At 51.9% G+C, this 15,067-nt stretch overlaps 1 protein-coding gene across 1 annotated transcript in view; it reads left to right on the top strand.

The window, feature by feature from the left end:
* The window catches only part of Pdia4 (protein disulfide isomerase family A, member 4), a 19,433-nt gene extending 5,501 nt beyond the window's left edge, over positions 1–13,932 (top strand). The window contains exons 2-10 of the mRNA XM_013021689.1: positions 936–1,116; positions 3,897–4,102; positions 6,494–6,632; positions 9,161–9,366; positions 9,455–9,613; positions 10,131–10,282; positions 10,880–11,036; positions 11,437–11,670; positions 13,224–13,932. Of these exons, the coding sequence (XP_012877143.1) occupies positions 936–1,116; positions 3,897–4,102; positions 6,494–6,632; positions 9,161–9,366; positions 9,455–9,613; positions 10,131–10,282; positions 10,880–11,036; positions 11,437–11,670; positions 13,224–13,636 (1,847 nt within the window). The 3' untranslated portion in view covers positions 13,637–13,932. The remainder of the gene's footprint in view (positions 1–935; positions 1,117–3,896; positions 4,103–6,493; positions 6,633–9,160; positions 9,367–9,454; positions 9,614–10,130; positions 10,283–10,879; positions 11,037–11,436; positions 11,671–13,223) is intronic.
* Positions 13,933–15,067: the final 1,135 nt, after the last annotated feature.

Raw genomic sequence — 15,067 nt, 5'->3', positions numbered from 1 at the left:
GGCTTTTTTCTTTTTGCTTATGTGGTGCTGAGGAATTGAACCCAGGGCCTCAGGCATGCAAGGCAAGCGCTCTACCACTGAGCCACCTTCCCAGCCCCGGATCATTTGACTTCTAAATTCTAGAATGACATTTTTCAAACATTTCTTAACCATAGTTCCCTTATATGCATGATACATTTTGAGGCTTTGGGATTCTAGGAGAAGTTTGGGTGTTTTGTTTTTCTCTTTGGGTGGTACTGGAGTTTGAGCTCAGCAGGTAATCATCACTGATCCATGCTTCCAAACCTTCTTTGTGCTGATTGTGTTGAGATAGGGTCTTGCTTCTTGCCTTGTACAGGCCTAGACTGTGACCCACCTCTTCTAGGCGTCCCTTTGTAGCTGGGATGATAGGAGGGTGTCACTATGCCCCACTTCCTTGGTTGAAATGGAGTCTCTTTTTTTGGGGGTTGGTCATAGGGCTTGAACTCTGGGCCTAGGTGCTGTCCCTGAGCTCTTCAGCTCAAGGCAAGTATTCTACCACTTGAGCCACAGCACCACTTCTGGTTTTCAGGTGGTTAATTGGAGATATGAGTCTCATGGACTTTTCATGCCTGGGCTGACTTTGAATCTCATTCTTCAGATCTCAGCCTCCTGAGTAGCTAGGATTACAGGCGTGAGCCACTGGTGCCTGGCTGAGATGGAGTCTCAAAGATTTTTCTTCCCAGACTGGCCTTAAATCTTCGTCCTCCTAGTCTCTGCCTCCCAAGTAGCTAAGGTTACATGTAGAGTCAATAACCCTGGCTTCTAGTAAAGTTAAAGATGGCTCCAAACTGAAGCTTGATTCTCACATCTTATTGCCCCTCCCAGTAGCTAGGATTATAAGTGTGAGCAACCAGACTTGTGCTAAATTTTAGAGGAAAATTGTCAGTTTCCTAATCAATCAATCTTTGGTATTTTCCATTCAGATTCATCTGACAGAGAAAATGCCCTTGAGGAGGAAGAGGAGGAGGAAGAGGAGGATGAAGAGGATGACTTGGAAGTTAAGGAAGAAAATGGTGTCTTGGTCCTAAATGATGCGAACTTTGATAACTTTGTGGCTGACAAAGACACGGTGCTGCTGGAGTTCTACGCGCCATGGTAGGGCCAGCATTCGCATTCCTTAATCTCACGCTTCACAGCGCTGTCCCTCAGCTCTTCTGCTCAAGGCGAGCGTTCTACCACTTGAGCCACAGCTCCACTTCCAGGTTTCAGGTAGTTTATTGGAGATAAGAGTCTCATGGACTTTCCTGCCCCGGCTGGCTTTGAACTGTGATCCTCAGATCTCAGCCTCCTGAGTAGCTAGGATGACAGGCGTGAGCCATCCGCACCCAGCTGGGTTTTTTGTTTTTTTCTTCTAATGTGGTATTGGGGCATGAACTCAGAACCTCGTGCTCTTGCTTAGCTTTCTTGACACTGATAGTGCTCTTAAGCCACACCTACAGACTCACATTTGCTGGTAAGTTGGAGATAAGAGCCCTCAAAAATGTCTACCTTAGCTGGCTATAAACCTCAATCCTCCAGGTCTCACTCAGTCTCGCTGGCACCTAGCTGGTATGAGTGTTTAATATAAAACATCTAGACAGGCCAGGTGCAGGTGGCTCACACCTGTAAGCCTAGCTGCACAGGTGGTTCTGATTTGAGGATTGCAGCTTGAGGCCAGCCTACACAGAAAAGTACCTGTGAGACTATCTTACTGGAAGTGGAGTTGTGGCTCAAAGCGATAGAGCGAAAGTCTTGAGCAAAAAGAGCTCAGGGACAGCGCCCAGGCCCTGAGTTCAAGCCCCAGGACCAACTGCAAAATTAAAAAAAATCTAGACAATTCTTTTAACAGGTCAGTGAAATTATACTTCCTATTTTATAGTTCTCTCTCTCTCTCTCTCTCTCTTCTCTCTCTCCTCTCTCTCCTCTCTCTCCTCTCTGCCAGTACAAGGGCTTGAACTTAGGGCCTTCTGCTGTTACTCAGCTTTCTTACATGTGGCTAGCACTCTACCATTTGAGCCAGACCCCCAGTATAGCATTTTCTTGGTTAATTGATGATGTAGTTGCACAGATTTTTCTCCCTGGCTATCTTTGAACCAAGATCTTCAATGTTTCAACCCCCCTGAGCAGCTAGGATTACAGGCATGAGACTTGTGGCTGGATACCTTAGCATCCTTAAATCATAGACCACAAAGAACTTACTGTGTAGGGGCTGGGAAGGTGGCTCAGTGGTAGAGCGCTTGCCTTGCATGCTCGAGGCCCTGGGTTCGATTCCTCAGCACCATATAAGCAAAAAGAAAAAAGCCAGAAGTGGCGCTGTGGCTCAAGTGATAGAGCACTAGCCTTGAGCTGAAGAGCTGAGGAACAGCGCCCAGGCCCAGAGTCAGGCCCCACGACTGGACCCCCCAAAAAAAATTAATAAAAAAAAAAAAGGACTGACTGTGTAGGTTATATTTATCGCTAAAGTATTGGTTTATTTGGGAGAGCTTTTTTATGTTGCTGATAGAACCCAGGCCCTTGCACATGCTAGCAGGAGCTCTACCACTGAACTATACCTCCATCTTCACTGGCTCATTGAAAAATAAGTGCAGTCATCCGGACACTGGTGCTTATAATCCTAGTGACTCCGGAGACTGAGATCTAAGGATTACGGTTCAAAGTCGGCCTGGGCAGAAAACTGTTAGATCAGCTTTCCAGAGGTTCCTAAGACCTGAGTTCAAGCCCCACGAACAGCACACACACAAAAGATCTCCATTTAACCAGCAGAAACAGAGATGTAGCTCAAGTGGTAGAATACTAGCCCTGAATGAAAAAGCCAAGCATAAATAAGTACGAGACCCTGAGTTCAAGCCCCAGTTACCAGCATGCACACAGAAAAATATAAGGAAAACAAAAACAAGTTTATGACATGTTAACATCAGAATACCGGTGTCTTTGTAGCCTGGTAGCCACAGAAAACAGCACTGTATACTTAGAGTGAGCAGAAACACGTTTTTATAGGGAATTGTGATCCCTCAAGACTCCGTGAAAGGGACACTCAACCACACTTTTTTGAGAGACTTACACAGTTGTCCCTCCATGTCCTGGAGGAGTTGACCCCAGCCTCCCCCACCGCCACACTGCAGAACTGCTGAAGCTTGACATGGCCACCATAACGTGTGCTTATACGCAGTAGTTCTAGCAACAGTCCAGATCATGTCTAAATTGTGATTCCTAGTGCAAGACAAATGCTGTCCAAACAGTGTTACACTTCCCCGGAGAGGGAATAATGCCAAGTCTCTGTTCCACGGAGATTTCGTTGTTCATTTTGGCCTTAGGTGCTGCTGTGGGCTGGTGCTCTTCCTCCAAGTTCCAGCTCCAGCCCTCTGTGAAAAAAAAAGAAAAAAAAATTCTGGTCCAGGCCGGGTACCGGTGGCTCACACCTGTAATCCTAGCTACTCAGGAGGCTGACATCTGAGGATCACAGTTCAAAGCCAGCCTGGGCAGGAAAGTCCATGAGGCTTTTATCTCCAATAAACCACCAGAAAACCGGAAGTGGTGTTGCGGCTTAAGTGATAGAGTGCTAGCCTTGAGCTGAAGAGCTGAGGGACAGCGCCCAGGCCCAGAGTTCAAGCCCCACAACCGACAAAAAAAAAAAAAAAAGTGTTCTGGTACATAGTTAGCAGAATCTGTGAACTTGTATGAAGGACTAATTGTAAATGGAAAAAAATCATTAGGTTTAAAGTTGGAAGGATTTGTCCAAGGCAGAGCTGAAAGTCAAATCTAGACCTGCTGGTCTTCAGAGCCCTTGTGGTCTGAGTTAGGGGGCGGCTCTTTGACTGCATGTGTGTGCGTTGTTGGGGTTCTGTCTCCTTGGGTTGAGTTAATCCATTTCTCCTTTCCTAAACTTCATTCTTCAGGTGTGGACATTGTAAGCAGTTTGCTCCAGAATATGAAAGAATTGCCAGCACCTTGAAGGAACACGATCCTCCCATTGCCGTTGCAAAGATCGACGCGACCTCAGCGTCCATGCTGGCCAGCAGGTTCGACGTGAGCGGCTATCCCACCATCAAGATCCTGAAGAAGGGGCAGGCTGTGGACTACGAGGGCTCCCGGACCCAGGACGGTGAGCTGGCACCGGAGGTGCTAGGGATGCTGGAACTCTGCGCGTCCCCCAAGTGAGGGGAGCGGGTCTGGGCTGACAGAGGAAGGAAGGAGGGGCACATGGACCTCGGGAACCCCAGCTGTGCCGGAATCCTGGGTAAACTGAGGTGAAACCAGTTCCTCCTTGGCAGGAGGGGTGCCTTTGGCATTCTAGACCATGACACTTAAAGATCCAGAGCACAGCGGCGGGGGCGGGGCTCAAATGATAGAGCGCATGCCTAGCAAGGCCTTGAGGTCAACACCTGTTACCCACCTTCCTCCCCCCCCCCAAAAAAAATAAAAAGATCAGGAGCAGAATCTTAGCAGAAAATGTCCACAGACGACAGGGTCTCCTGGGTGTCTTGGTCTCGAGGGTGCATCTGGAGGGTTCCCACAGATGGGCCCTGAGGTCCCAGCCCACAGTTTCTGGTCCAGTAGGTTTCAGTTAGGGCGAATAATTGGCATTTCTTAGAAGCACCCAGCCATTGCCCTGTGCTGCGGGGCAAAGCCACCTGCTGAGACCAGGCAGCAGCCGTGCACCCCAGCTGGGCTCACATTAGGCACTGTATGTTTTCTTAGGTGAGTGAGCAAGTGAATCTGTTTCTTCCTTATGGGGTGGGGGAGATGCTGCCACACTGTGTTCCCAGCGTGGGGTGGAGGGATCATCAGATGGGCACCAGGCAAGTGGGCTTCGCCTTGCCCTGCTGCACGTGTCCATGACCTCAGAGTTCTTGGGGTCCGTGAGTCTGCTTCTTCCACCAGTAGAAGCTGTGTGGATATATTTCCACTGACACTTGATTTTAGTCTGTAGCTAGGTGCTTACAGTGTTTATTGCTCAGCAGTTTGAAGAGATAGATTAATGGATGAGTCTTTCTACCCCATCCCTGGGCACTTCAGCTACCCCTTACCAGGAAGGTGTCTGACATAGTAAGGTGTGTGTGTGTGGGGGGGGTTGTTATGGAGCTTGAACTCACGGCCTTGGTGCTGTCACTGAGCTTCTTAAGCTCAAGGCTAGTGCTCCACCACTTGAGCCACAACAGCTCTACTTCCAGCTTTTTGGTTAATTTGAGATTAATTTCATTAGCTTCCCTGCCCAAGCTGGCTTTGAACCATGATCCTTAGATCTCAGCCTCCTGATTATCTAGGAGTATTGGCATGAGCCAGGATGCCAGGCTGTAAGTTTCTTTTGTAGTCTTCCCAGATACTTTGTTATTGTTTTGTTATTGTAAAGGTGCACAGAGGGTCGCAGTTACATGAGTCAGGTCGTGAGCACATTGCTTTTTGGTCAGTGTCACTCCTTCCCTTGCTCTCTCCCATTTTCTCCTGTCCCCACCCACAAGTGGTATCGTTCATTTTCAACATAGTGTGTAGTGAGTACCATTGTTCACCCTTTGTACAAGGTGGGCATCCATATAAATACATTTCTTTTTTGTTTGTTTGTTTTTGCTAGTCATGGGGCCTGAACTCTGGGCCTGGGCACTGTCCCTCAGCTCTTCAGCTCAAGGCTAGTGCTCTACCACTTGAACCACACCACCACTTCCAGCTTTTTCTGCTTATGTGGTGCTAAGGAATCGAACCTAGGGCCTCATGTATGCAAGGCAAGCACTCTACCACTGAGCCACCTTCCCAGCCCATACATACATTTCTTTTTGGACAGTGTTGCCCCTTCCCTTGCTCTCCAGGTTTTCCCTCCCAGCCTTCCCCCACCCTTACTTTGTATAGTTCATTTTCAACATAGTGTCCAGTTTCATTGCTGCATTTGTTCACCCTTTGTAAATTGTGTGTGTGTGCTGGTCTTGGGCTTGAACTCAGGGCTTGGGTGCTGTCCCTAGCTTATTCACTCATGGCTAACACTCTACCACTTGAGCCGTAGTCCTACATCCAACTTTTGGTTGTTAATTGGAGATAAGAGTCTCAATGGACTTTCCTGCCTGGGTTGGCATTGAGCTGTGAGTCTCAGATCTCAGCTTCCTGAGTAGCAAGGATTCCAGGTGTGAGCTGCCGGCACCCACCTGGGTACTTTGAGACTGTTGCTTTGAAGGAGTAGGTGTCAGACGTGGCCCTTGCTGCAGTTGGTGTGTAGTCTGGGAATAAAGGAATGAGGTCATTTGCCACATAGGACTTCTGCCATCTAGAGATGGCATTTTGGGGGCAATGCAAATGCACACGGGCTGTTGCAATGGGACCCTCTGACTTAACTGTGTCCTCAAAACCCGGGGCACAGGCAGCCCTGGTCAGAGGTGAGTTGGAGGTCAGGGAGTCAGGTTTCCTCCGCCTTCTCCCCACGCATTAGGAGTGACGGGAGCCATGGGAGTGCCGGCCAGCTCGGGTTGGCACACTCAGTCTCCTTTGGTGTCTTGTGCTTTCTTTTCAGAGATCATTGCCAAAGTCAAAGAAGTCTCCCAGCCCGACTGGACGCCTCCACCCGAAGTCACACTTGTGTTGACCAAAGATAACTTTGATGAAGTTGTGAATGACGCAGACATCATTCTGGTGGAATTTTATGCCCCATGGTAGGATGGGGGTTAGTCTCATGTTGATAAGATGATTTGGGGGGTGGACGTTGGTCTGGGGCTTGAATTCAGGGCATGGCTGCTGTCCTTGAACTCTGTTGTCCAAGGCTAGCACTCTAGCACTTTAAGCCACAGTGCCACTTTCGGTTTTTTGGTGGTTAATTGGAGATGAGTCTCACAGACTTTTCTTGCACGTGCTAGCTTTGAATAGTGATCCTCAGATTTCAGCCTCCTGAATAGCTAGGATCGCAGGCATGAGCCCCAGCGCCTGACTGATAATGACTTTTTTTGGGCCAGTTCTGGGGCTTGAACTCAGGGCTGGGCGCTGCCCCTGAGCTTCTTTTGCTCAAGGCTAGCGCTCTACCACTTGAGCCACAGTGTCACTTCTGGCTTTTTCTGTTTATGTGATAGTGAGGAATCAAATCCAGAGCTTCCTGCATGCTCGGCAAACTCTACCACTGAGCCACCTTGCCAGCCCCTGATGATGTTTTTCAGCACCCTGCTAAGCATAGGTGGACACTGACAGGTGTAGTCTGTGCAGGTCAGCACGGGGTGATGTTGAGGCCCCAGGTCTTCTGGAAGAGGCTTACAGCTGACCATGGGGGATGGGCAGTATGGAAGGAAGCAGGGGATGTGATATTTTCAGGGGAAAAAGGGCACAAAGGAAAGAAATGCCAGTAAGCAGGAGGGAGAGGGAGAGCTGGTGCTGTTCTGTGGGCTGCCGTGTGAAATCCCCAGCGCGTGGGCACAGGTGGCTGCGGTTGGCAGCTCTGCGTTGTGTGCCGAGGGGGCCCAGCCAGCACCGTGGCCCGCCTGTGCGGGCAGTGGGTGGAATGGACGGGGCAGGCTGGAGAACAGGCTTCCGGGGGAATGGTGTGGCTCTGCAGGGACCCTCAGCCTCTCCAGGTGGCGGCCCTGGACGCTGTTTGTCCTGGCGAGTTTCCCGTCAGTCAGCCAGTGGTCCTGTCTCGTGAGCAGGTGTGGTGTTGGTCAGGTGGGCCTCACACACTCCTGTAGCCAGTGGCTTGTGAATCTTGAGTGGACTGTGTGGCCAGCTGAATGGCCTCACGTTGCTGTGTTCTACGGGGTCCCCTGGAGTCGGGGAGAAGGTGCTCGTGAGGGCTTGGGCACTCTGGCTCCAGGAAGTTCATAGACAGCCCCCAGCTTCACACGATCTGGAACACATCTGCCCCTGGTCCCTGCGGGAGTACAGAGCACACAGAACATGGATGAGTAGGGGAAATGCAATGCAGCGGGGACATGGAAGGAAAAGCCCTGACGTGTTGGGAAAGCAGTCAGGCCCGCGGCACCCTTGTAGCGCTCTCATGTGCTGGGAGATGCCAGCCTCGTGCCGCTGCACGGTGGCGCCGCGTGAGGCCGGCAGTGGACGGGAGCAGCGTGCCGCCCGCCGGCGGCGCAGTGCAGGCCCCGCTCTGACCCCCTCGCGCACACACAAACCCCTGAGCGCTGGTTTGTCCCGAGTACGGCACCTCAGAGGACAAGCCTTTCACTTGTGGATGTGGATGGTTACTGAGCTCAGAATGCACCCTTTCACTCATTTGGGTGTCCTAAGAACCTGGACCAGACTTTTAACTGAGGCCCAGAACCTGTGATGTGTGAGGTCTTGGTCAGGGGTGAGTCCTGGGGTCTTGTGGTGTAGACGTGCTATTTTGAATGTGGTGTGTGTGTGTAGTTTGGTATTGTTGGTATGTTGGGGACTAAACCCAGGCCTTGCGCTAAGCATATATTCTACCACCAAGCAACTCCTCTCACCCCAGACAGGCCACAATAAAAGCACAATAATCGTCTGGCCCAGTACTGGTGGCTCATGCCTGTAATCTTAGCTGGGCTAAGATCTGAAGGTGGTGGTTCAAAGTCAGCTCCGGCAGGAAAGCCTGAGAAATCTCTTACCTCCCATTAAGCACCCAAAAAACTGGAAGTGGTGCTGTGGCTCAAGTGGTAGAGTGTTAGCATTGAGCAAAAAAGACTAGGAACAGCACCCAGGCCCTGAGTTCAAGCCCCAGGACTGGCACAAAAAAGCGTAGACTTAATTCCAGGTCCTTCTCACTCCTGCCCCGTTGTTTGTGTGGTGAGAGACCCTCACACCCACCCTCTGCCTCCTCCACCTTTGCCATGTTGTCCCCTCGCTGCCCCCGCCCCCCCTGCACTGTTCTTTGACCGTCTGTCTGCCCCAGTGGCAGTGCCTGTGTGTGCATGCCCATGCGGCCTGTAAACGTCGGCAGGCCTCAGGCGTGCCTGAGGGGCGGCCTGTGAATGTCTGGCAGGCCGCAGGCGTGCCTGAGGGGCGGCCTGTGAATGTCGGCAGGCCGCAGGCGTGCCTGAGGGGTGGCCTGTGAATGTTGGCAGGCCGCAGGCGTGCCTGAGGGGCCTGGCTTGGGACCTTCGCCCAGGAGACATTTCCCAAGTGTGGTGGGAGTGACCAGGTTTCTTGGGGACACAGGGTGGGTTCAGTCTGGGAGATGATTGCACATGAGACATGGCCCCCACCATCCTGACCCCCCCCGCAGGTGTGGACACTGTAAGAAACTGGCCCCCGAGTACGAGAAGGCCGCCAAGGAGCTGAGCAAGCGCTCTCCCCCCATCCCCCTGGCCAAGGTGGATGCCACTGCAGAGACGGACTTGGCCAAGAGGTTCGGCGTCTCCGGCTACCCCACTCTGAAGATCTTCCGCAAGGGAAGGCCTTTCGACTACAACGGCCCCCGCGAGAAGTATGGTAGGGCCACCTCCCGCCTCCCCCCCTCGGGTCGGGAGCTTGAGCGGGGCTGGACCCCAGCCTCGTCACACATGTGCTCTGCTCCTAGGAATCGTGGACTACATGGTGGAGCAGTCCGGGCCTCCCTCAAAGGAGATTGCCACCCTGAAGCAGGTGCAGGAGTTCCTCAAGGATGGGGATGACGTGGTCATCGTGGGCATCTTCCTGGGGGGCAGCGACCCGGCCTACCTGCAGTATCAAGAAGCTGGTAAGGCGTGGCCCTCCTGCCTCTCACAGCCTCCCCGAGGTGCTGGGGAGTGTGCAGTTTGTAAAATTCCAGGCCTGGAGTTGAGCTCCAGAGTTGGCCTACTATGTGCAAGGCCATGGATTAGATCCCCAGCACTGCCAAAACTTAACCAAAATGCCTAGGTCAGGCACCCGTAGCTCACACCCATAATTCCAGCTATTTGAACTCTGGGCCTAGGCGCTGTCCTCAGCTCTTCAGCTCAAGGCGAGCGCTCTACCACTTGAGCCACAGCGCCACTTTGGCTTTTTCTGCTTATGTGGTACTAGAAATCAAACCGACGGTCTCATGCATGCAAGGCAAGCACTCTACCATTGAGACACCTTCCCAGCCCCAAGCCCAGCTACTTAGAAGGCAGTTCAAAGCCAGCGTGGATGGACTCCGTATGGCTCAGCTTGCTTTGGCCAGTGCAGAGCAGTGAACTAAGCCTCAGTCGTAAAGAATTGAATAAGCTGCATTCCATTGTTCTTTCACTTGTCAGCTAACAACCTGAGAGAAGATTACAAGTTTCACCACACTTTCAGCACTGAAATAGCCAAGTTCTTCAAAGTGGCCCCGGGAAAGCTGGTCATGATGCAGCCTGAGAAATTCCGGTCCAAGTATGAGCCCAGGAGTCATGTGATGGATGTGCAGGTGAGCAAGGGCTCCCCTGGGAGTCATCAGCTCTGGGCTGTGCCAGCCTGGAGAGAGAGCAGGCCGGAGGTCTGTGCTTACAGGTGTGGGATGGGAGCAAAGCCCCAGCAGCACTCTACCCGCTTTACCACAACGCTGTTCTCCTCCTACCCCTTGGCTGGTCTCAGCCCTGCAGCGCAGTGATAGGCCCTTCTGCTCTGAGCCCGCCTCACCCCATACCTCCAGCCTCATCCAACCAAAGGACATGGGTCATTTAGTTCTAGGAGGCAGAGGGGGCCCCGCCCAGGTCCAAGTGCTTCCATAACCTCCTTCCAGACTCGGGATTAGAAAGAATCCTGGACATGGAGCTCTTGCCCCAGGCCCCACAGCAGTCAGCAGCAGAGCTGAGCAGAAAGCAGCCCGGGCTGCTCTGGGGGCCAGAGGAGAGGGGTCTGCCTTGCCTGAAAAGTGTGCCGAGTTGATGGCGGGGAAGTGACCTGAGGAAGCGTGGTGCCCTCCAACCTCTCCCCTCTGAGCAAACGGACAGTGAAGGTGGAGTGTTCGCTGAAAGCCCTCGTTTTGTGGGGCCCACTCTCACCTGTGCCCTTTTGGAAACAGGGGTCCACGGAGGCATCGGCTATCCAAGAGCACGTGGTGAAGCACGCCTTGCCCTTGGTGGGCCACCGCAAGCCCTCCAATGACGCCAAGCGCTTTGCCAAGCGCCCCCTGGTGGTCATCTACTACGGCGTAGACTTCAGCTTTGACTACAGAGCTGGTGAGGAACCGCAGGCCCACCTGGCCGGGGTTGGGGGAAGGCTCCCACGCATTGAGAAGCCCTGCCCTAGGGGAGTGCCGTGGGTGTGGGTCTTCATTTCCTGTTCTGGGCTGTATAATATTCTGTTTCCTTCCAATTTCAGCAAGAAGGGAGCCTAAGATCTCATAGCAGCCCAGGCTGCAGTGCTAGGAGGGCTGAGCTGCTGCCTCCCAGTGGTGCCGGGCCATCTGGACCCAGCTGTCCTGAGGCTTGTTGGCCTCGCAGCCCTGAGCCGCCTCTTGAAAGTGCTGGCTTCTCTCTGCGCCTCGTCAGCGCAGCGACAGCACCTTCCATCTTCCCCGGGCCCGAGCGGGCACGTTGCTCCGCGCAGCACTCAGCTCACAGCCTTGGTCCGTTTCAGCTACTCAGTTTTGGCGGAACAAAGTCCTGGAGGTGGCCAAGGACTTTCCCGAGTACACCTTCGCCATTGCTGACGAGGAGGACTACGCCACGGAGGTGAAGGACCTGGGGCTCAGCGAGAGCGGCGAGGACGTCAATGCGGCCATCTTCGACGAGAGCGGGAAGAAGTTCGCCATGGAGCCAGAGGAGTTTGATCCCGATGTCCTCCGGGACTTTGTCACAGCTTTCAAAAAAGGTGAGCCCAGGCCGAGGTCTCCCCTGGGGTGGAGGACAGACCTGGGACAGCTCTCCCCACCCCCACCCCGCCCTCGCTGGTTGCGGAAGGACCAGCTGTGCAGCCAAAGGCGCCAGGCCGCTTAGATGTTCGGGACATTTGGGAGTTGGGTTTTTGGTGATTGTCTTGTGCTTTGCTTTCTTCCTTTTGCAAGGCATTGTTTCCTTTTGCTTGATCTGAGAGCAAAGCAAGATGGGAGTTGGTTTGCTCATCCGCAAGGGGATAAAATTCAGGGCCAGAGCAGCGAGGTCTGCACAAGCAGCCTGCAGAGAGGCTCAGGACCCTGTCAGCTCGCAGCTGCTTCCTCGATTTTCTGTTTTTTTGCTTTTCCTTTTAGAAATAGGGTCTGGCTATGGAGCCAAGGACAAGCCTGTCTTAGAAATAAAGCCTTTTTTTTTGTTGTTCTTTGTGGGGCTTGAACTCAGAGCCAGGGTTGCTATCCCTGAGCTCAAGGGTAACACTCTACCATTTTTAACCACATCAGCACTTCTGGTTTTCTGATGGTTAAGTAGAGATAAGAGTCTCACGGATTTGGGCTGGGAAGGTGGCTCATGGTAGAGCGCTTGCCTTGCTTGCATGAGGGGCACCACATAAGCATAAAGAAAAAAGCCGGAAGTGGAAGAGCTGAGGGACAGCACCCAGGCCGAGTTCAGGTCCCATGACTAGACCCAAAAAAAAAGAGAGTCTCACAGATTAACTGCCAGGGCTGACATTGAACCACAATCCTGAGTACTCGGCCTCCTGAGTAGCTGGGATTGCAGGCATGAGCCACCTGTGCTTGGTTAAGGTCTTTTCTTAAGCTTTTTATGGTCGGTCGTGGGGCCTGAACTCTGGGCCTGGGCGCTGTCCCTCAGTCTTCAGCTCAAGGGTAGTGTTCTAGTACTTGAACCACAGCACCACTTAGGGCTTTTTCTGCTTATGTGGTACTGAAGAATTGAACCCAGGGCCTCGTGCATACAAGACAAGCACTCTACCACTGAGCACCTTCCCAGCCCCTCTTGTTAAGCTTTTAAAATGTCTTTCAGACTTGGAAATGAAATATGTGAGGAAAGCCATTTTTGAGTTGTGAGTAAATTATGCTTGCTGATGTTGGTTGAGCAAATCACCAGGTCCCAGCTCTGGCCACTGAGTGCCTGGTGGCTTTGGCAGGCTTCTCCTGTATAGGGTTCCACAGCGCCCACTCTGCGTGGCATCTCTACACCAGGTGGCGGCTCGGGTAAGACAGCCTTGCTGGCTACCACCCAGCCGCCCATTTCCAGGAATAGGGTGGACTTCTACCCTCGCTGGCCTCTGCGGGATGAGAGGAGGGGCAGATCTGGTTACCCAAAGCAGTGCCCATTGTTGGGACAGGGTCTGGAGACAAAGCCCTTCCTGAGCCTGGCAGCGCGGGCAGCCATCCCATCCCGTGCACCAGGCTCCCTCGCTGCCCTGAGTTAGGTGAAGCCAGCAGCTTCCAGGACCTGTTGCCACTGATCCCTCACTCCCTGTGCCCGCCCGCTTGCTCTCCTTGGCAGGAAAACTAAAGCCAGTGGTCAAGTCCCAGCCGGTGCCCAAGAACAAGGGGCCAGTCAAAGTGGTGGTGGGAAAGACCTTCGATGCCATTGTGCTGGACCCCAAGAAGGATGTCCTCATCGAGTTCTACGCGCCGTGGTGTGGGCACTGCAAGCAGCTGGAACCGGTCTACACCAGCCTGGCCAAGAAGTACAAGGGCCAGAAGAGCCTGGTCATTGCCAAGATGGATGCCACCGCCAACGACATCACCAGCGACCACTACAAGGTGGAGGGCTTCCCTACCATCTACTTCGCCCCCAGTGGGGACAAAAAGAACCCGATTAAGTTTGAGGGCGGAGACAGAGATCTGGAGCATTTGAGCAAGTTTATAGATGAACACACCACAAGATGGAGCAGGACCAAGGAAGACCTGTGAGGCCGAGGGGCCGTATCTCAACTTCATTTCTTCTGGGTTTTTGTTGTTGCTATTGGTTTTTAGTTGTTTTATACTTTATATGTCACGTGCTCTGAATACTGAATAGCCATGAACGACTCAATAGTTTAGATCAGATTTTTTTTTAATGGAGGATACATCTATTTTTTATCATTTTGGGACTGACTTCTTTTTTTAATCTACTTTCTTTAATATTTCTTCAAAGTCAATATGTTGTATCTCTTGGTTTGAGAATGTTTTTTAATTTAAAGTTTAAAAAAAGCCTTTACCAAATTATAGTGAGTTTGCCTTTTATTTTTTCATTGTTTGAGGAACTCATAAAAAACACAATCACACATGAACCTCAGTAACTTAAAATATAACCTTTCCTAGGAGGTTGGGCTGAGTGGAAGTGGGGAAAGGCCAGGCCCGGGCTGGGAGGGCAGGCCTAGCCCGCAGGATATCCCTCACATGATGCCTGAAATCCCTGAGGGTCAAAGGTCCTCAGACCTCACCTGCAGGGAGGAGCTTTGGTTGAATGGGGAGAGCAGACTGAGAAGGCCAGTGCTCCCGCTGGGGCTGGGAGGACAAGCTGCAGGGCCAGCCCTAGTTCGAGGAGATTCTGGGCCACAGCGGGGGTTTCCTGCTCCCTGTGCTGCTCCTTCCTTCCCGGCATCACCTGCTCTACCATGACTAAACACATCAGTGGTCCAGGGGGCAGGCCTCACAGGAGAGTAGGCTTTTCCAAACTGCTGTAAACTCCAATCTCCAACCTAGGTGAGCCAGGTTGAGTCTCCAGTGTGACCAGAAGCCTGCTCCCCAATGATTGTCTTCCTTGGCCTAGGGCCTTTCCTCAGAACTCCAGAGAGCTGGGTGCAGTAGCTCAAGCCTGTAATCCTAGCTACTCAGGAGGCTGAGATCTGTGGATCACAGTTCACAAAGCCAGCCCAGGCAGCAAAGTCCATGAGACTTTTTTTTTTTTTTTTTTGGTGAAAATACCGTACAGAGGTGTTAGAATTACGTGGGCAAGGTAATGATTACATTTCTTATCAAGCATTGTTTCCTCCTCCTTTGTTATCTTCCCATCTCTCCCTCCTTACCCCTGCTCTCCCCTACTCTCCTCCTCCCCCCCCAGGCCAAAGTTGTAAAGTTCGTTTTTGGATGTAATTAATGTCTTGTACATGTCACTGTTCCAATGGGTCCACCTGTATCCCTATTTAAACGATTTGTTTTTTCCCTTCCCCTCCACAAATTATATCAACATCAAATACAGTAAAAACGGGTTATACCGTGGGGGAGGGACATACAAAGAAATCATCTTATAAATACGTTAGAAACAATTGCAAGAAAGAAAAAACATTTGAATCCTTACCTTGGGGCTCATTTCACCTAACATCATCCATGAGACTCATCTCCAGTTTACCAACAAACAGA

The sequence above is a fragment of the Dipodomys ordii genome, unplaced genomic scaffold (genome assembly GCF_000151885.1).
Source record: "Dipodomys ordii isolate 6190 unplaced genomic scaffold, Dord_2.0 Scaffold56, whole genome shotgun sequence".
NCBI classification, from domain to species: Eukaryota; Metazoa; Chordata; class Mammalia; order Rodentia; family Heteromyidae; genus Dipodomys; species Dipodomys ordii.
Note: the sequence above shows the minus strand (reverse complement) of the source record. Positions and strands in the feature narration are given on the sequence as shown.